This window comes from Entelurus aequoreus, linkage group LG05 (assembly GCF_033978785.1).
Source record: "Entelurus aequoreus isolate RoL-2023_Sb linkage group LG05, RoL_Eaeq_v1.1, whole genome shotgun sequence".
In the NCBI taxonomy this organism is placed as follows: domain Eukaryota; kingdom Metazoa; phylum Chordata; class Actinopteri; order Syngnathiformes; family Syngnathidae; genus Entelurus; species Entelurus aequoreus.
In genome coordinates, this window is record NC_084735.1 from 12388910 (window position 1) to 12411127 (window position 22218).

The 22218-nt window shown below is 37.7% G+C and overlaps 1 protein-coding gene across 1 annotated transcript in view; it reads left to right on the top strand.

Moving 5' to 3' along the window:
* Window positions 1–22218, top strand: part of LOC133649607 (discoidin domain-containing receptor 2-like) — a 62580-nt gene that overhangs the window by 11257 nt on the left and 29105 nt on the right. Inside the window, exons 4-6 of the mRNA XM_062046227.1 lie at window positions 8678–8915; window positions 17633–17780; window positions 17951–18053. Coding sequence (XP_061902211.1) covers window positions 8678–8915; window positions 17633–17780; window positions 17951–18053 — 489 coding nt within the window. The remainder of the gene's footprint in view (window positions 1–8677; window positions 8916–17632; window positions 17781–17950; window positions 18054–22218) is intronic.

A 22218-nucleotide genomic window follows, 5' to 3' on the forward strand; every position in this document is an offset into this window, starting at 1 on the left:
AATACTGCCAGTTTTTGACTGAAAAAAGGCCAAAAACACTTTAAAAAACCATTTAAAATAATACAAACATTGAACCAATGGATAGAAATATATTTATTGCTGACTTATGACACTTTTATGAGCAGGACCCTTTTGGGTCCCGGGAGTAAGAGTGTGTAGTCCATGTGGAGTTAGTTCAAATAGGATATAAACATGAAGTTATCAGAGCTTTGTTAAGCGGAAATGAGTTAAACTGCCGTTAAACCGCTAAAAAGCATTTATATGGCAGTTGTGTAAAAATAAAAACATGTTAGATATATGGAAAATACTTGTGTGGACGCCATGAACTCAACCAAGTCCGCTCTCATGCTAGCTTGTTAGCTACCGTAAAAATAATAATATTTTTCTGTCAAGGCATTGAAATATTGCCAATTTTTTTCTGAAAAAAGGCCAAAACATTAAAAAAAAAACATTAAAATTAATACAAACGTTGAACCAATGGATAGAAATATTTATTGCAGACTTATGACACTTTTATGAGCAGGACCCTTTTGGGTCCCGGGAGTAAGAGTGTGTAGTCCATGTGGAGTTAGTTCAAATAGGATATAAACATGAAGTTATCAGAGCTTTGTTAAGCGGAAATGAGTTAAACTGCCGTTAAACTGCTAAAAAGCATTTATATGGCAGTTGTGTAAAAACAAAAAAATGTCACATATATGGAAAATACTTGTGTGGACGCCATGAACTCAACCAAGTTCGCTCTCATGCTAGCTTGTTGGCTACCGTAAAAATAATAATATTTTTCCGTCAAGGCATTGAATTATTGCCAATTTTTTTCTGAAAAAAGGCCAAAACATTAAAAAAAAAAACATTAAAATTAATACAAACTTTGTATATATATATATACATTTATTGCTGACTTATGACACTTTTATGAGCAGGACCCTTTTGGGTCCCGGGAGTAAGAGTGTGTAGTCCTTATGGAGTTAGTTCAAATAGGATATAAACATGAAGTTATCAGAGCTTTGTTAAGCGGAAATGAGTTAAACTGCCGTTAAACCGCTAAAAAGCATTTATATGGCAGTTGTGTAAAAATAAAAACATGTTAGATATATGGAAAATACTTGTGTGGACGCCATGAACTCAACCAAGTCCGCTCTCATGCTAGCTTGTTAGCTACCGTAAAAATAATAATATTTTTCTGTCAAGGCATTGAAATATTGCCAATTTTTTTCTGAAAAAAGGCCAAAACATTAAAAAAAAAACATTAAAATTAATACAAACGTTGAACCAATGGATAGAAATATTTATTGCAGACTTATGACACTTTTATGAGCAGGACCCTTTTGGGTCCCGGGAGTAAGAGTGTGTAGTCCATGTGGAGTTAGTTCAAATAGGATATAAACATGAAGTTATCAGAGCTTTGTTAAGCGGAAATGAGTTAAACTGCCGTTAAACCGCTAAAAAGCATTTATATGGCAGTTGTGTAAAAACAAATAAATGTCAGATATATGGAAAATACTTGTGTGGACGCCATGAACTCAATCAAGTCCGCTCTCATGCTAGCTTGTTGGCTATCGTAAAAATAATAATATTTTTCCGTCAAGGCATTGAAATATTGCCAATTTTTTTCTGAAAAAAGGCCAAAACATTCAAAAAAAAACATTAAAATTAATACAAACTTTGTATATATATATATACATTTATTGCTGACTTATGACACTTTTATGAGCAGGACCCTTTTGGGTCCCGGGAGTAAGAGTGTGTAGTCCATGTGGAGTTAGTTCAAATAGGATATATATACATGAAGTTATCAGAGCTTTGTTAAGCGGAAATGAGTTAAACTGCCGTTAAACCGCTAAAAAGCATTTATATGGCAGTTGTGTAAAAACAAAAAAATGTCAGATATATGGAAAATACTTGTGTGGACGCCATGAACTCAACCAAGTCCGCTCTCATGCTAGCTTTTTAGCTACCGTAAAAATAATTAAATTTTTCAGTCAATGATTGACCTGTTCAAGGCGTAGAAATATTGCCAATTTTTGACTGAAAAAAGGCCAAAAACATCTTTAAAAAAACATTTAAAATAATACAAACGTTGAACCAATGGATAGAAATATTTATTGCTGACTTATGACACTTTTATGGGCAGGACCCTTTTGGGTCCCGGGAGTAAGAGTGTGTAGTCCATGTGGAGTTAGTCAAAATAGGATATAAACATGAATTTATCAGAGCTTTGATAAGCGGAAATGAGTTAAACTGCTGTTAAACCGCTAAAAAGCACTTATATGGCAGTTGTGTAAAAACAAAAAAATGTCAGATATATGGAAAATACTTGTGTGGACGCCATGAACTCAACCAAGTCCGCTCTCATGCTAGCTTGTTGGCTACCGTAAAAATAATAATATTTTTCCGTCAAGGCATTGAAATATTGCCAATTTTTTTCTGAAAAAAGGCCAAAACATTTAAAAAAAAAAACATTAAAATTAATACAAACGTTGAACCAATGGATAGAAATATTTATTGCGGACTTATGACACTTTTATGAGCAGGACCCTTTTGGGTCCCGGGAGTAAGAGTGTGTAGTCCATGTGGAGTTAGTTCAAATAGGATATAAACATGAAGTTATCAGAGCTTTGTTAAGCGGAAATGAGTTAAACTGCCGTTAAACCGCTAAAAAGCATTTATATGGCAGTTGTGTAAAAACAAAAAAATGTCAGATATATGGAAAATACTTGTGTGGACGCCATGAACTCAACCAAGTCCGCTCTCATGCTAGCTTTTTAGCTACCGTAAAAATAATTAAATTTTTCAGTCAATGATTGACCTGTTCAAGGCGTAGAAATATTGCCAATTTTTGACTGAAAAAAGGCCAAAAACATCTTTAAAAAAACATTTAAAATAATACAAACGTTGAACCAATGGATAGAAATATTTATTGCTGACTTATGACACTTTTATGGGCAGGACCCTTTTGGGTCCCGGGAGTAAGAGTGTGTAGTCCATGTGGAGTTAGTCAAAATAGGATATAAACATGAATTTATCAGAGCTTTGATAAGCGGAAATGAGTTAAACTGCTGTTAAACCGCTAAAAAGCACTTATATGGCAGTTGTGTAAAAACAAAAAAATGTCAGATATATGGAAAATACTTGTGTGGACGCCATGAACTCAACCAAGTCCGCTCTCATGCTAGCTTGTTGGCTACCGTAAAAATAATAATATTTTTCCGTCAAGGCATTGAAATATTGCCAATTTTTTTCTGAAAAAAGGCCAAAACATTAAAAAAAAAAAACATTAAAATTAATACAAACGTTGAACCAATGGATAGAAATATTTATTGCGGACTTATGACACTTTTATGAGCAGGACCCTTTTGGGTCCCGGGAGTAAGAGTGTGTAGTCCATGTGGAGTTAGTTCAAATAGGATATAAACATGAAGTTATCAGAGCTTTGTTAAGCGGAAATGAGTTAAACTGCTGTTAAACCGCTAAAAAGCACTTATATGGCAGTTGTGTAAAAACAAAAAAATGTCAGATATATGGAAAATACTTGTGTGGACGCCATGAACTCAACCAAGTCCGCTCTCATGCTAGCTTGTTGGCTACCGTAAAAATAATAATATTTTTCCGTCAAGGCATTGAAATATTGCCAATTTTTTTCTGAAAAAAGGCCAAAACATTTTTAAAAAAACATTAAAATTAATACAAACTTTGTATATATATACATTTATTGCTGACTTATGACACTTTTATGAGCAGGACCCTTTTGGGTCCCGGGAGTAAGAGTGTGTAGTCAATGTGGAGTTAGTTCAAATAGGATATAAACATGAAGTTATCAGAGCTTTGTTAAGCGGAAATGAGTTAAACTGCCGTTAAACCGCTAAAAAGTATTTATATGACAGTTGTGTAAAAACAAAAAAATGTCAGATTTATGGAAAATACTTGTGTGGACGCAATGAACTCAACCAAGTCCGCTCTCATGCTAGCTTGTTGGCTACCGTAAAAATAATAATATTTTTCCGTCAAGGCATTGAAATATTGCCAATTTTTTTCTGAAAAAAGGCCAAAACATTAAAAAAAAAAAACATTAAAATTAATACAAACTTTGAACCAATGGACAGAAATATATTTATTGCTGACTTATGACACTTTTATGAGCAGGACCCTTTTGGGTCCCGGGAGTAAGAGTGTGTAGTCCATGTGGAGTTAGTCAAAATAGGATATAAACATGAAGTTATCAGAGCTTTGTTAAGCGGAAATGAGTTAAACTGCCGTTAAACCGCTAAAAAGCATTTATATGGCAGTTGTGTAAAAACAAAAAAATGTCAGATATATGGAAAATACTTGTGTGGACGCCATGAACTCAACCAAGTCCGCTCTCATGCTAGCTTGTTGGCTACCGTAAAAATAATAATATTTTTCCGTCAAGGCATTGAAATATTGCCAATTTTTTTCTGAAAAAAGGCCAAAACATTTTTAAAAAAACATTAAAATTAATACAAACTTTGTATATATATATATATATACATTTATTGCTGACTTATGACACTTTTATGAGCAGGACCCTTTTGGGTCCCGGGAGTAAGAGTTTGTAGTCCATGTGGAGTTAGTTCAAATAGGATATAAACATGAAGTTATCAGAGCTTTGTTAAGCAGAAATGAGTTAAACTGCTGTTAAACTGCTAAAAAGCATTTATATGGCAGTTGTGTAAAAACAAAAAAATGTCAGATTTATGGAAAATACTTGTGTGGACGCCATGAACTCAACCAAGTCCGCTCTCATGCTAGCTTGTTGGCTACCGTAAAAATAATAATATTTTTCCGTCAGTTCAAGGCGTATAAATATTGCCAGTTTTTGACTGAAAAAAGGCCAAAAACATTTTAAAAATAACATTAAAATGTATACAAACTTTGAAGCAATGGACAGAAATATATTTATTGCTGACTTATGACACTTTTATGAGCAGGACCCTTTTGGGTCCCGGGAGTAAGAGTGTGTTGTCCATGTGGAGTTAGTTCAAATAGGATATAAACATGAAGTTATCAGAGCTTTGTTAAGCGGAAATGAGTTAAACTGCCGTTAAACCGCTAAAAAGTATTTATATGGCAGTTGTGTAAAAACAAAAAAATGTCAGATATATGGAAAATACTTGTGTGGACGCCATGAACTCAACCAAGTCCGCTCTCATGCTAGCTTGTTGGCTACCGTAAAAATAATAATATTTTTCCGTCAGTTCAAGGCGTATAAATATTGCCAGTTTTTGACTGAAAAAAGGCCAAAAACATTTTAAAAATAACATTAAAATGTATACAAACTTTGAACCAATGGACAGAAATATATTTATTGCTGACTTATGACACTTTTATGAGCAGGACCCTTTTGGGTCCCGGGAGTAAGAGTGTGTAGTCCATGTGGAGTTAGTCAAAATAGGATATAAACATGAATTTATCAGAGCTTTGATAAGCGGAAATGAGTTAAACTGCCGTTAAACCGCTAAAAAGCACTTATATGGCAGTTGTGTAAAAACAAAAAAATGTCAGATATATGGAAAATACTTGTGTGGACGCCATGAACTCAACCAAGTCCGCTCTCATGCTAGCTTGTTGGCTACCGTAAAAATAATAATATTTTTCCGTCAAGGCATTGAAATATTGCCAATTTTTTTCTGAAAAAAGGCCAAAACATTAAAAAAAAAACATTAAAATTAATACAAACGTTGAACCAATGGATAGAAATATTTATTGCTGACTTATGACACTTTTATGAGCAGGACCCTTTTGGGTCCCGGGAGTAAGAGTGTGTAGTCCATGTGGAGTTAGTTCAAATAGGATATAAACATGAAGTTATCAGAGCTTTGTTAAGCAGAAATTAGTTAAACTGCCGTTAAACCGCTAAAAAGCATTTATATGGCAGTTGTGTAAAAACAAAAAAATGTCAGATATATGGAAAATACTTGTGTGGACGCCATGAACTCAACCAAGTCCGCTCTCATGCTAGCTTGTTGGCTACCGTAAAAATAATAATATTTTTCCGTCAAGGCACTGAAATATTGCCAATTTTTTTCTGAAAAAAGGCCAAAACATTAAAAAAAAAACATTTACATTAATACAAACTTTGAACCAATGGACAGAAATATATTTATTGCTGACTTATGACACTTTTATGAGCAGGACCCTTTTGGGTCCCGGGAGTAAGAGTGTGTAGTCCATGTGGAGTTAGTTCAAATAGGATATGAACATGAAGTTATCAGAGCTTTGTTAAGCGGAAATGAGTTAAACTGCCGTTAAACCGCTAAAAAGCATTTATATGGCAGTTGTGTAAAAACAAAAAAATGTCAGATATATGGAAAATACTTGTGTGGACGCCATGAACTCAACCAAGTCCGCTCTCATGCTAGCTTGTTGGCTACCGTAAAAATAATAATATTTTTCCGTCAAATATTGCCAATTTTTTTCTGAAAAAAGGCCAAAACATTTTTTTTAAAAACATTAAAATTAATACAAACTTTGAACCAATGGATAGAAATATATTTATTGCTGACTTATGACACTTTTATGAGCAGGACCCTTTTGGGTCCCGGGAGTAAGAGTGTGTAGTCCATGTGGAGTTAGTTCAAATAGGATATGAACATGAAGTTATCAGAGCTTTGTTAAGCGGAAATGAGTTAAACTGCCGTTAAACCACTGAAATGCATTTATATGGCAGTTGTGTCACAATAAAATGTCAAATATATAGAAAATACTTGTGTGGACGCCATGAACTCAACCAAGTCCGCTCTCATGCTAGCTTGTTGGCTACGGTAAAAATAATAATATTTTTCCGTCAAGGCATTGAAATATTGCCAGTTTTTTTCTGAAAAAAGACCAAAACATTTTAAAAGAAAACATTAAAATTAATACAAATGTTGAACCAATGGACAGAAATATATTTATTGCTGACTTATGACACTTTTATGAGCAGGACCCTTTTGGGTCCCGGGAGTAAGAGTGTGTAGTCCATGTGGAGTTTGTCAAAATAGGATATAAACATGAAGTTATCAGAGCTTTGTTAAGCGGTTATAGTAATTTCTACTCATTTTGGTAATATGTACATTTCCTGTTGTACTTATTTTAAGATTAAAGATTAAAGTACCAATGATTGTCACACACACACTAGATGTGGTGAAATTTGTCCTCTGCATTTGTCCCATCCCCTTGGGGAGCAGTGGGCAGCAGCGGCGCCGCGCCCGGGAATCATTTTGGTGATTTAACCCCCAACTCCAACCCTTTGTTGCTGAGTGCCAAGCAGGGAGGTTATGGGTCCCATTTTTATAGTCTTTGGTATGACTCGGCTGGGATTTGAACTCCAACCTACCGATCTCAGGGCGGACACTCTTATGACTGGGGACACGTTTTCTGGGCGCACGTAGATGTGCTGAAATAATATGTGTCCCCTTCTAACTTTGTGTGTGATTCATGGAATTTAGTCCAAATTTGCTACATACAGTATCTCCCTGACCACCTCAGGGCACCACAGACTGTGGATGCTTTTAAAAAAGGCTTAAAAACCCTTGTTTTAAAAAAAATAAATTTAAAAAGCCTTTTTTTATATAGATGTATGCATACTAGTTCTAGCTATTAGGCTGTTCTAGTTTTTATTTTTTTTTATTATATTTTTATTTTTTTATACACTAGCATTTTGAGGTTGTTTACTCAATGTAAAGTGATTGTTACAAATAAAATCTATTATTATTATTATTACATATGAATAAACTACATGATGATCGTACTCAGTTGGGAAAAATGAGTCAATTAAATGAATAACATCCTGTAATTTGATGTTGGTATCATTGTTCACTTCATCTTCTAATAGAGTAAAAAGTCAAACCAACATGTGTAAATAAAAAAATGTATTTAAAAAAAAAAACACGATTTGTACATTTTTAGAATGTGCTATTTGTAGACAAAGAAAACAATCTGAAGGGGTCGGTGTCAGGTTCAAACACTGATGACATCTATTAAACAGACAAGAAGCAAGGAATTGAACAGAGACAGAATTCAATTTAGCTGATTGAGGAGAAACGTCTGGGCTGTACTCTTTGTACAGTCTTCCACCACGCTCTGACGAAAGGTCGCACGCCTCCTCTTTTATGTGGACTTTCCCTGATCACATGGCAACAGCTGTTTCTAAAGGGAGGGGGGTCGTAAACAGCCGTTGTCTTTGGTTACAAAACAGTTCAAAGAAAAGGTGCCTGGCGGGGGGTCAGGTCCTGCTTCCTCTCCACTTTGTAGATCTCGGGTCAAGACAAAATCTTCCTGTGGATTACAATAAACCAAAGAAACCGACACCTTCATGTCGCTTCCCATCCTACACAGTGGAGTTTTACAAGCCTTTTGATTGGTAATATCAAAGACAGCTTTTGTCTGCTCGCCGGGAACTCATGGAAACACAAAGTGTTTTGATAACTTAGCTGCAATTATTCTGACCGTCTTTGTTTTTAAGTTATCACGCCGTGAAAGGAGTGTGACCGCCCTTTTTATTCAAGTGAAGACGCCGTTTGGACACCCCTGGTCTAGTGGTATTTCTTTCCTGGTGGAAATATTGCCGGTGAAGTGTTTATTTCTTGAAAGGGAGGATTCATTTCTGTCAGCTGTGTAGGGAAATATGGCAAAAGTGGTTCCTAACATTCCTCCCACCACTTCCTGTCCCGCTCTGCAGACTGGACTCCGACAACGCCGACGGGGACGGAGCCTGGTGTCCCGACATCTTGTCCCAGTCCCACGGCCTGAAGGACTACCTCCAGGTGGACCTGCGCTCGCTCCACTTCGTCACCCTGGTGGGCACCCAGGGGCGCCACGCCGACGGCATGGGCAACGAGTTTGCACAGCGCTACCGGATCAAGTACAGCCGGGACGGCAACAGCTGGCTGGGCTGGACCGACCGGAAGGGACAGCAGGTGAGCAAAGTGGACATACTAGGCTTGTCGCCATAGCAACATGTGTTTACATACTACTCTAAATAAACTGCACCACAAAAAATGTCATTATTGTAACAACAAATGTTAGTGTACATGAAACATATGTTTATTATTGTCATTTAGTCCTTAAATAAAATAGTGAACATACTAGACAACTTGTCTTTTAGTAGTAAGTAAACAAACAAAGACTCCTAATTAGTCGTATGCAGTAACATATTGTGTCATTTATACACCTATTATTTTGAGGGACAAACTGTAAAAATGGATTATTCATCTACTTGTTCATTTACTGTTAATATCTGCTTATTTTCTGTTTGAACATGTTCTATCTACACTTCTGTTCAAATGTAATAATCACTTATTCTTCTCTTCTTTGATACTCGACATTAGTTTTGGATGATACCACACATTTAGGTATGGATCTGATACCAAGTAGTTACAGGGTCATACATTGGTCATATTCAAAGTCCTCATGTGTCCAGGGACGTATTTACTGACTTTATAAACATAATATAAAAAAAATAATTTGTGACAATAAAAAATATCGATGTAATCATAGTAGTATCGACTAGATACGCTCTTGTACTTGATATCATTACAGTGGATGTCAGGTGTACATCCACCCATGGCATTTGTTTACATTGTGACGGCGGTGAGCTATTGTATCCTCCTACGGCAGGGGTCGGCAACCCGCGGCTCTAGATCTTTAGCGCCGCCCTAGTGGCTCTCTGAAGCTTTTTCAAAAATGTATGAAAAATGGAAAAAGATGAGGGGAAAAAAATATATTTTTTGTTTTAATATGGTTTCTGTAGGAGGACAAACATGACACAAACCTCCCTAATTGTTATAAAGCACACTGTTTGTATTAAACATGCTTCACTGATTCGAGTATTTGGCGAGCGCCGTTTTGTCCTACTAATTTTGGCGGTCCTTGAACTCACCTTAGTTTGTTTACAATGTATAACTTTCTCCGACTTTCTAGGACGTGTTTTATGCCACTTCTTTTTCTGTCTCATTTTGTCCACCAAACTTTTAACGTTGTGCGTGAATGCACAAAGGTGAGTTTTGTTGATGTTATTGACTTGTGTGGAGTGCTAATCAGACATATTTGGTCACTGCATGACTGCAAGCTAATCGATGCTAACATGCTATTTAGGCTAGCTATATGTACATATTGCATCATTAAGCCTCATTTGTAGCTATATTTCAGCTCATTTAGTTTCCTTTAAGTCATCTTAATTCAATGTATATCTCATGACAAACTATCTGTTTGTATTATGGCTTCTAATTTGTTGCGGCTCCAGACAGATTTGTTTTTGTATTTTTGGTCCAATGTGGCTCTTTCAACATTTTGGGTTGCCGACCCCTGTCCTACGGTGTGTAGTGAAGCATGTTTAGCTAGTCCTCCTCCTCCTCCAGTGATAATGATACTTGTAAGAAACTCACTTTATTTGTCGCCATGGAGGCCAGGATATGGATATGGGCGTGGTCACCATGACATCATCGAGTCATTTGCATAATTTACTACAATGATATGATTTTCTCTCAAAAGGCTCAAAAAATGTATACTTACTAATTAATAATAACAGTTTTGTTTTAAACGTCCATCCATCCATTTTACAATATAATTACAACACTTTATGTACATATTTATATACAGATTTGAACAATAAGTTATTCACTGAAATGTATTTATTAATTGTGGTTCTTACAAAAAATATAAAAGCTAAAATGTCTCTTAAAGCTCTGCCCCTTTAATTAGTGCGTACTAAATAATTTAACTTTAGCCTTCTACTACAACCATATTATTTACCAGCAACATAAAGTGAAACAGAGGCAGAGGTGTCCTGCCACAGTCAGTAACAAATAAACAGAAAACAGTAGTGGTGGTAGATAGACACAGAGCTTCATCAAACATCTGATCCACTGAACAAAGAGCTCCAAAAATAAATAAATAAATATACATTTTTTTTAAAAATTAAAAAATATATATATATTTTTTGTGGCGGCCTTAATTCTTTCGTGGCGGGCCGCCACAAATAAATGAATGTGTGGGAAACACTGCTATACCAGTACCGCTATACCCTACAACCCAAGTACATACTGTACAGTCATGTGTAAAAAATGGGCCAACAATTGTTAAATAGCAACAGTAAAACAGTGTAAAATGAAAAATAGCTCCAAAACAAGAGTGAGGAGATAACTAAATGACTATGTTATAAAACGTAGAACACACACGACTTTACTGTGAAAATAATGACAACTTGTACAAAGCATTTGCAAATACTGTAATGTCACAACAATGCAAATACTTTAAATATCACAGTCCGAATTAAAGATTGTACATTTAAATTCGCATCATTTAGGGATTTGTGTTAATGCATTAGCCTAGTTAGCTTTTGGCTAACAACGTGTTTTTCCTGTATTTCTGTTGGCAAGTGCTTCGAGACATTGAGGGGTTACGTTGCTAACTGCACCATGAGGAACCACCTGTGTGTTTACGTGTGTTGCCAGCAGATATTTAACAGATACGCAGCGTTTGAGGACCATGTCGTGTGTTGTCCAGTGAAAGGTTGTACAAATGCTTTTCGAGTTCAAATCCTCACGTGGAGCTCACATGTCTCAGAAACACGGGTGTTTTTGCAGATACTTGATACGGTTGAGCGGTGGTTAGCACTCGTGCCTCGGTTTAGTTGAGACTCAGACTAGTCCATCAGATGGAAAAGTGTGATTCATCAGTTCAGAGAAGGCGCCTCCACTGCTCTAGAGTCCAGTGGTGATGTCCTTTACACCACTGCATCCCACGCTTCGCATTGCACTTGGTGATGTATGGCTTAGATGCAGCTGCTCGGCCATGGAAAGCCATTCCATGAAGCTCTCTGCGTGCTGTACGTGGGCTAAATGGAAGGTGACCTGAAGTCTGGAGCTCTGTAGCAAGTGACTGTGCAGAAAGTCTTTGCACTATGCTGACCTCTCTGGCAGTTTACCTGGCCTACCACTTGCTGGCTGAGTTGCTGTTGTTCCCAAACTCTTCACTTTTCTTAGAATGAAGTTGACTTTGGAATATTTCAGAGCCAGGACTGGATCCAGGTGGCATCCTATGACAGTTCCATGCTGGAAATCACTGAGAGCGGCCCATTCTTTCACACATGTTTGTAGAAACAGTCTCCATGCCTAAGTGCTGGATTTGATACACCTGTGATTAGTGATTAGGACACCTGATTCTCATCATTTGGACGGCTGGCCAAGTACTTTGGCAATATAGTGTACTTATGCATTACAAGCACCCCTCCTTTACACCATAACTAGACAATATAGTGTACATATGCGTTACAAGCACCCCTCCTTTACATCATAACTAGACAATATAGTGTATATATGTGTTACAAGCACCCCTCCTTTACATCATAACTAGACAATATAGTGTACTTATGCATTACAAGCACCCCTCCTTTACATCATAACTAGACAATATAGTGTACTCATGCGTTACAAGCACCCCTCCTTTACATCATAACTAGACAATATAGTGTACTTATGCGTTACAAGCACCCCTCCTTTACATCATAACTAGACAATATAGTGTACTTATGCGTTACAAGCACCCCTCCTTTACATCATAACTAGACAATATAGTGTACTTATGCGTTACAAGCACCCCTCCTTTACATCATAACTAGACAATATAGTGTACTTATGCGTTACAAGCACCCCTCCTTTACATCATAACTAGACAATATAGTGTACTTATGCGTTACAAGCACCCCTCCTTTACATCATAACTAGACAATATAGTGTACTTATGCGTTACAAGCACCCCTCCTTTACATCATAACTAGACAATATAGTGTACTTATGCATTACAAGCACCCCTCCTTTACATCATAACTAGACAATATAGTGTACTTATGCGTTACAAGCACCCCTCCTTTACATCATAACTAGACAATATAGTGTACTCGTGCGTTACAAGCACCCCTCCTTTACATCATAACTAGACAATATAGTGTACTCGTGCGTTACAAGCACCCCTCCTTTACATCATAACTAGACAATATAGTGTACTTATGCGTTACAAGCACCCCTCCTTTACATCATAACTAGACAATATAGTGTACTTATGCGTTACAAGCACCCCTCCTTTACATCATAACTAGACAATATAGTGTACTTATGCGTTACAAGCACCCCTCCTTTACATCATAACTAGACAATATAGTGTACTTATGCGTTACAAGCACCCCTCCTTTACATCATAACTAGACAATATAGTGTACTTATGCGTTACAAGCACCCCTCCTTTACATCATAACTAGACAATATAGTGTACTTATGCGTTACAAGCACCCCTCCTTTACATCATAACTAGACAATATAGTGTACTTATGCGTTACAAGCACCCCTCCTTTACATCATAACTAGACAATATAGTGTACTTATGCGTTACAAGCACCCCTCCTTTACATCATAACTAGACAATATAGTGTACTTATGCATTACAAGCACCCCTCCTTTACATCATAACTAGACAATATAGTGTACTTATGCGTTACAAGCACCCCTCCTTTACATCATAACTAGACAATATAGTGTACTCGTGCGTTACAAGCACCCCTCCTTTACATCATAACTAGACAATATAGTGTACTCATGCGTTACAAGCACCCCTCCTTTACATCATAACTAGACAATATAGTGTACTCATGCGTTACAAGCACCCCTCCTTTACATCATAACTAGACAATATAGTGTACTTATGCGTTACAAGCACCCCTCCTTTACATCATAACTAGACAATATAGTGTACTTATGCGTTACAAGCACCCCTCCTTTACATCATAACTAGACAATATAGTGTACTTATGCGTTACAAGCACCCCTCCTTTACATCATAACTAGACAATATAGTGTACTTATGCATTACAAGCACCCCTCCTTTACATCATAACTAGACAATATAGTGTACTTATGCATTACAAGCACCCCTCCTTTACATCATAACTAGACAATATAGTGTACTTATGCATTACAAGCACCCCTCCTTTACATCATAACTAGACAATATAGTGTACTTGTGCGTTACAAGCACCCCTCCTTTACATCATAACTAGACAATATAGTGTACTTATGCGTTACAAGCACCCCTCCTTTACATCATAACTAGACTATATAGTGTACTTATGCGTTACAAGCACCCCTCCTTTACATCATAACTAGACAATATAGTGTACTTATGCATTACAAGCACCCCTCCTTTACATCATAACTAGACAATATAGTGTACTTATGCGTTACAAGCACCCCTCCTTTACATCATAACTAGACAATATAGTGTACTTATGCGTTACAAGCACCCCTCCTTTACATCATAACTAGACAATATAGTGTACTTATGCATTACAAGCACCCCTCCTTTACATCATAACTAGACAATATAGTGTACTTATGCGTTACAAGCACCCCTCCTTTACATCACAACTAGACAATATAGTGTACTTATGCGTTACAAGCACCCCTCCTTTACATCACAACTAGACAATATAGTGTACTCATGCGTTACAAGCACCCCTCCTTTACATCATAACTAGACAATATAGTGTACTCATGCGTTACAAGCACCCCTCCTTTACATCATAACTAGACAATATAGTGTACTTATGCGTTACAAGCACCCCTCCTTTACATCATAACTAGACAATATAGTGTACTTATGCGTTACAAGCACCCCTCCTTTACATCATAACTAGACAATATAGTGTACTTATGCGTTACAAGCACCCCTCCTTTACATCATAACTAGACAATATAGTGTACTTATGCGTTACAAGCACCCCTCCTTTACATCATAACTAGACAATATAGTGTACTTGTGCATTACAAGCACCCCTCCTTTACATCATAACTAGACAATATAGTGTACTTGTGCGTTACAAGCACCCCTCCTTTACATCATAACTAGACAATATAGTGTACTTATGCGTTACAAGCACCCCTCCTTTACATCATAACTAGACAATATAGTGTACTTATGCGTTACAAGCACCCCTCCTTTACATCATAACTAGACAATATAGTGTACTTATGCGTTACAAGCACCCCTCCTTTACATCATAACTAGACAATATAGTGTACTCATGCGTTACAAGCACCCCTCCTTTACATCATAACTAGACAATATAGTGTACTTATGCGTTACAAGCACCCCTCCTTTACATCATAACTAGACAATATAGTGTACTTATGCGTTACAAGCACCCCTCCTTTACATCATAACTAGACAATATAGCGTACTTATGCGTTACAAGCACCCCTCCTTTACATCATAACTAGACAATATAGCGTACTTATGCGTTACAAGCACCCCTCCTTTACATCATAACTAGACAATATAGTGTACTTATGCATTACAAGCACCCCTCCTTTACATCATAACTAGACAATATAGTGTACTTATGCATTACAAGCACCCCTCCTTTACATCATAACTAGACAATACAGTGTACTTGTGCGTTACAAGCACCCCTCCTTTACATCATAACTAGACAATATAGTGTACTTATGCATTACAAGCACCCCTCCTTTACATCATAACTAGACAATATAGTGTACTTATGCGTTACAAGCACCCCTCCTTTACATCATAACTAGACAATATAGTGTACTTATGCATTACAAGCACCCCTCCTTTACATCATAACTAGACAATATAGTGTACTTATGCGTTACAAGCACCCCTCCTTTACATCATAACTAGACAATATAGTGTACTTATGCATTACAAGCACCCCTCCTTTACATCATAACTAGACAATATAGTGTACTTATGCATTACAAGCACCCCTCCTTTACATCATAACTAGACAATATAGTGTACTTATGCATTACAAGCACCCCTCCTTTACATCATAACTAGACAATATAGTGTACTTATGCATTACAAGCACCACTCCTTTACATCATAACTAGACAATATAGTGTACTTATGCGTTACAAGCACCCCTCCTTTACATCATAACTAGACAATATAGTGTACTTATGCGTTACAAGCACCCCTCCTTTACATCATAACTAGACAATATAGTGTACTTATGCATTACAAGCACCCCTCCTTTACATCATAACTAGACAATATAGTGTACTTATGCATTACAAGCACCCCTCCTTTACATCATAACTAGACAATATAGTGTACTTATGCATTACAAGCACCACTCCTTTACATCATAACTAGACAATATAGTGTACTTATGCGTTACAAGCACCCCTCCTTTACATCATAACTAGACAATATAGTGTACTTATGCGTTACAAGCACCCCTCCTTTACATCATAACTAGACAATATAGTGTACTTATGCATTACAAGCACCCCTCCTTTACATCATAACTAGACAATATAGTGTACTTATGCATTACAAGCACCCCTTCTTTACATCATAACTAGACAATATAGTGTACTTATGCGTTACAAGCACCCCTCCTTTACATCATAACTAGACAATATAGTGTATCTATGCATTACAAGCACCCCTCCTTTACATCATAACTAGACAATATAGTGTACTTATGCGTTACAAGCACCCCTCCTTTACATCATAACTAGACAATATAGTGTATCTATGCATTACAAGCACCCCTCCTTTACATCATAACTAGACAATATAGTGTACTTATGCGTTACAAGCACCCCTCCTTTACATCATAACTAGACAATATAGTGTACTTATGCATTACAAGCACCCCTCCTTTACATCATAACTAGACAATATAGTGTACTTATGCGTTACAAGCACCCCTCCTTTACATCATAACTAGACAATATAGTGTATCTATGCGTTACAAGCACCCCTCCTTTACATCATAACTAGACAATATAGTGTACTTATGCGTTACAAGCACCCCTCCTTTACATCATAACTAGACAATATAGTGTACTTATGCATTACAAGCACCCCTCCTTTACATCATAACTAGACAATATAGTGTACTTATGCGTTACAAGCACCCCTCCTTTACATCATAACTAGACAATATAGTGTATCTATGCGTTACAAGCACCCCTCCTTTACATCATAACTAGACAATATAGTGTATCTATGCGTTACAGGCACCCCTCCTTTACATGATAACTAGACTATATAGTGTATCTATGCGTTACAAGCACCCCTCCTTTACATCATAACTAGACAATATAGTGTACTTATGCGTTACAAGCACCCCTCCTTTACATCATAACTAGACAATATAGTGTACTTATGCATTACAAGCACCCCTCCTTTACATCCTAACTAGACAATATTGTGTACTTATGCACTACAAGCACCCCTCCTTTACATCATAACTAGACAATATAGTGTACTTATGCATTACAAGCACCCCTCGTTTACATCATAACTAGACAATATTGTGTACTTATGCACTACAAGCACCCCTCCTTTACATCATAACTAGACAATATAGTGTACTTATGCATTACAAGCACCCCTCGTTTACATCATAACTAGACAATATAGTGTACTTATGCGTTACAAGCACCCCTCCTTTACATCATAACTAGACAATAAATGCTCCGTAAGCAAAAAGTGTTATCAACTGTAAAATGAAAGGATTGAACATCAACACGTCGTAATGTTCTAGTTCTTATTGTGGTTCCAGTTTGCACCTGTTTGGTTCCATATCAGAAGTCTCCTCTTCCAGGTCATAGAGGGGAACCGGAACGCGTACGATGTGGTGCTGAAGGATCTGGAGCCGCCGATGATTGCGAGATACGTTCGCTTCATGCCGCTGACCGACCACTCTTTGATCGTCTGCATGAGGGTGGAGCTGTACGGCTGCCAGTGGCTCGGTGAGTCCTCCAACCCTAAACCCTTGCTTGAGTCCTACGGGGTGCAGTTGGACAGAGCTTCCGGGAGCTTTTTAGCTCAAACCCCAACCCTAAACCCAACCCCGACCCAAACCCCAACCCTAACCCTAACCAACATGGGACCTTGACAACCCGTGTTTTCACTCTTGCAGATGGTTTGGTGTCCTACAGCATCCCAGACGGGCACCAGATGATCTCCAGAGGTCTGGAGGTCTACCTCAACGACTCCGTGTACGACGGAGCATCAGGCCTAAGGTCCGGGAGATACCTCCATGTGGACTTGTTGAATAGTCCTTCATCTAGTCCAAACATTGTACACCAGGCTGAACTGGAGAAGTAGTATTTAGTCATCTGTAGGACTGTGCCCAAGTAGACCAGGCTAGGTCAGAAACTGATAGAAACGCCGGTTTTTAGACATAACACCAGTTCTTAGACAAAACACCAGTTCTCAGACAAAACACCAGTTCTTAGACAAAACACCAGTTCTCAGACATAACACCAGTTCTTAGACATAACACCAGTTCTCAGACATAACACCAGTTCTTAGACATAACACCAGTTCTCAGACATAACACCAGTTCTCAGACATAACACCAGTCCTCAGACAAAACACCAGTTCTTAGACAAAACACCAGTTCTCAGACAAAACACCAGTTCTTAGACAAAACACCAGTTCTTAGACAAAACACCAGTTCTTAGACATAACACCAGTTCTTAGACAAAACACCAGTTCTTAGACATAACACCAGTTCTTAGACAAAACACCAGTTCTTAGACATAACACCAGTTCTTAGACAAAACACCAGTTTTCAAACAAAACACCAGTTCTTAGACAAAACATCAGTTCTCAGACAAAACACCAGTTCTTAGACAAAACACCATTTCTCAGACAAAACAGCAGTTCTCAGACAAAACACCAGTTCTTACACAAAACACCAGTTCTTAGACATAACACCAGTTCTTAGACAAAACACCATTTCTCAGACAAAACACCAGTTCTCAGACAAAACAGCAGTTCTCAGACAAAACACCAGTTCTTACACAAAACACCAGTTCTTAGACATAACACCAGTTCTCAGACAAAACACCAGTTCTCAGACAAAACAGCAGTTCTCAGACAAAACAACAGTTCTCAGACAAAACACCAGTTCTCAGACAAAACAGCAGTTCTCAGACAAAACACCAGGTCTCAGACAAAACACCAGTTCTCAGACAAAACACCAGTTCTCAGACAAAACAGCAGTTCTAAGACAAAACACCAGTTCTTAGACAAAATACCAGTTCTTAGACAAAACACCAGTTCTCAGACAAAACACCAGTTCTCAGACAAAACACCAGTTCTCAGACAAAACAGCAGTTCTAAGACAAAACACCAGTTCTTAGACAAAATACCAGTTCTCAGACAAAACAACAGTTCTCAGACAAAACACCAGTTCTCAGACAAAACACCAGTTCTCAGACAAAACACCAGGTCTCAGACAAAACACCAGTTCTCAGACAAAACACCAGTTCTCAGACAAAACAGCAGTTCTAAGACAAAACACCAGTTCTTAGACAAAATACCAGTTCTTAGACAAAACACCAGGTCTCAGACAAAACACCAGTTCTCAGACAAAACACCAGTTCTCAGACAAAACGGCAGTTCTAAGACAAAACACCAGTTCTTAGACAAAATACCAGTTCTTAGACAAAACACCAGTTCTCAGACAAAACACCAGTTCTCAGACAAAATACCAGTTCTTATACAAAACACCAGTTCTTAGACAAAACACCAGATCTCAGACATAACACCAGTTCTCAGACAAAACAGCAGTTCTCAGACAAAACACCAGTTCTTGGACAAAACACCAGTTCTTAGACAAAACAGCAGTTCTCAGACAAAACACCAGTTCTCAGACAAAACACCAGTTCTCAGACAAAACACCAGTTCTTAGACAAAACACCAGTTCTTAAACAAAACACCAGTTCTCGGACATAACACCAGTTCTCAGACATAACACCAGTTCTCAGACAAAACAGCAGTTCTCAGACAAAACAGCAGTTCTCAGACAAAACACCAGTACTTAGACAAAACACCAGTTCTCAGACAAAACACCAGTTCTCAGACAAAACACCAGTTCTTAGACAAAACACCAGTTCTCAGACAAAACACCAGTTCTCGGACAAAACAGCAGTTCTCAGACAAAACACCAGTTCTGAGACAAAACACCAGTTCTCAGACAAAACACCAGTTCTGAGACAAAACACCAGTTCTCAGACAAAACAGCAGTTCTCAGACAAAAGCAGTTCTCAGACAAAACACTACTTCTTAGACAAAACACCAGTTCTCAGACATAACAACAGTTCTTAGACAAAACACCAGTTCTTAGACAAAACACCAGTTCTCAGACAAAACACCAGTTCTCAAACAAAACACCAGTTCTTAGACAAAACATCAGTTCTCTGACAAAACACCAGTTCTCTGACAAAACACCAGTTCTTTGACAAAACACCAGTTCTCAGACAAAACACCAGTTCTCAGACAAAACACCAGTTCTTACACAAAACACCAGTTCTTAAACATAACACCAGTTCTCAAACAAAACACCAGTTCTTAGACATAACTCCAGTTCTCAGACACAACAACAGTTCTCAGACAAAACACCAGTTCTTAAACAAAACACCAGTTCTCAGACATAACACCAGTTCTCAGACAAAACACCAGTTCTCAGACAAAACACCAGTTCTTAGACAAAACACCAGTTCTTAGACAAAACACCAGTTCTCAGACAAAACACCAGTTCTTAGACAAAACACCAGTTCTCAGACAAAACACCAGTTCTTAGACAAAACACCAGTTCTCAGACAAAACACCAGCTCTTAGACATAACTCCAGTTCTCAGACAAAACAACAGTTCTCAGACAAAACACCAGTTCTTAAACAAAACACCAGTTCTCAGACATAACACCAGTTCTCAGACAAAACACCAGTTCTTAGACAAAACACCAGTTCTTAGACAAAACACCAGTTCTTAGACAAAACACCAGTTCTCAGACATAACACCAGTTCTAAGACAAAACACCAGTTCTCAGACAAAACACCAGTTCTCAAACAAAACACCAGTTCTTAGACAAAACATCAGTTCTCTGACAAAACACCAGTTCTCAGACAAAACACCAGTTCTTTGACAAAACACCATTTCTCAGACAAAACACCAGTTCTCAGACAAAACACCAGTTCTTACACAAAACACCAGTTCTTAGACATAACACCAGTTCTTAGACAAAACACCAGTTCTCAGACATAACTCCAGTTCTCAGACAAAACAACAGTTCTCAGACAAAACACCAGTTCTTAAACAAAACACCAGTTCTCAGACATAACACCAGTTCTCAGACAAAACACCAGTTCTTAGACAAAACACCAGTTCTTATACAAAACACCAGTTCTTAGACAAAACACCAGTTCTCAGACAGAACCCCAGTTCTTAGACATAACAGCAGTTCTTAGACAAAACACCAGTTCTCAGACAAAACACCAGTTCTTAGACAAAACACCAGTTCTCAGACAAAACACCAGTTCTCAGACAAAACACCAGTTCTTAGACATAACACCAGTTCTCAGACAAAACACCAGTTCTTAGACAACACACCAGTTCTTGGGAAAAAAAAAACGTTCTTAGACAAAACACCAGGGGCCGTACTTATCAAGCTTCTTAGAATTACTCCTAAGAAGTCTGCTAAGAGTTGACTTAAGAGTAAATAAATTCTTCGCTGAAAGCTGCACTTAAAAGTTAGTTATCAAGCGTCTTACTCACACTTTCAGCGAAGTGTAGGACTGAATCTTAAGTGTCACACTCAGAGCTGAATTACGACATTACTATGTGCCGTAAACGGAATTTTAGGTGACGTCATTTCTGTGTCCATAGAAATGACCAATCACGGAATGGAATCCGTTGTCTAAGAATAAAGAAATATCTTGGAAATATTTAAGTGGACAATGGGAGTGTATATTTTGACAATAAACTACAAAATAATACAAAACAAACTAGTCCCCGCCGGCACTCACGCTACCGCTCCCTCTCTTCTCTCGCCCACACACTCACTGACGTCACTCACCTCACGGCCACACACATACGCTACTCTCATAACATTTTCTTTCCAATTCATTAATTAGGCAACTAATTTGAAACTGGTGTGGGTGGCTCTATATATACTAGCCCACTGCAGCCACATGCAGAAATCAACAAGGAATCGAAAAGTATTAAATCTGTGACAAAAATAATATCCGCTCTGTCTAAACGATACCGTTTGATCAGCTGCTCGTCATCAAAAAAAAAACAAAAAACATTGTTCCGTTCCCTGAACGTTCGCGCACGTCTCTCTCGCCTCAGTGCCATCCCCTGCTGGCAACTCCTAACCACTTAAGACACCTCTGAAG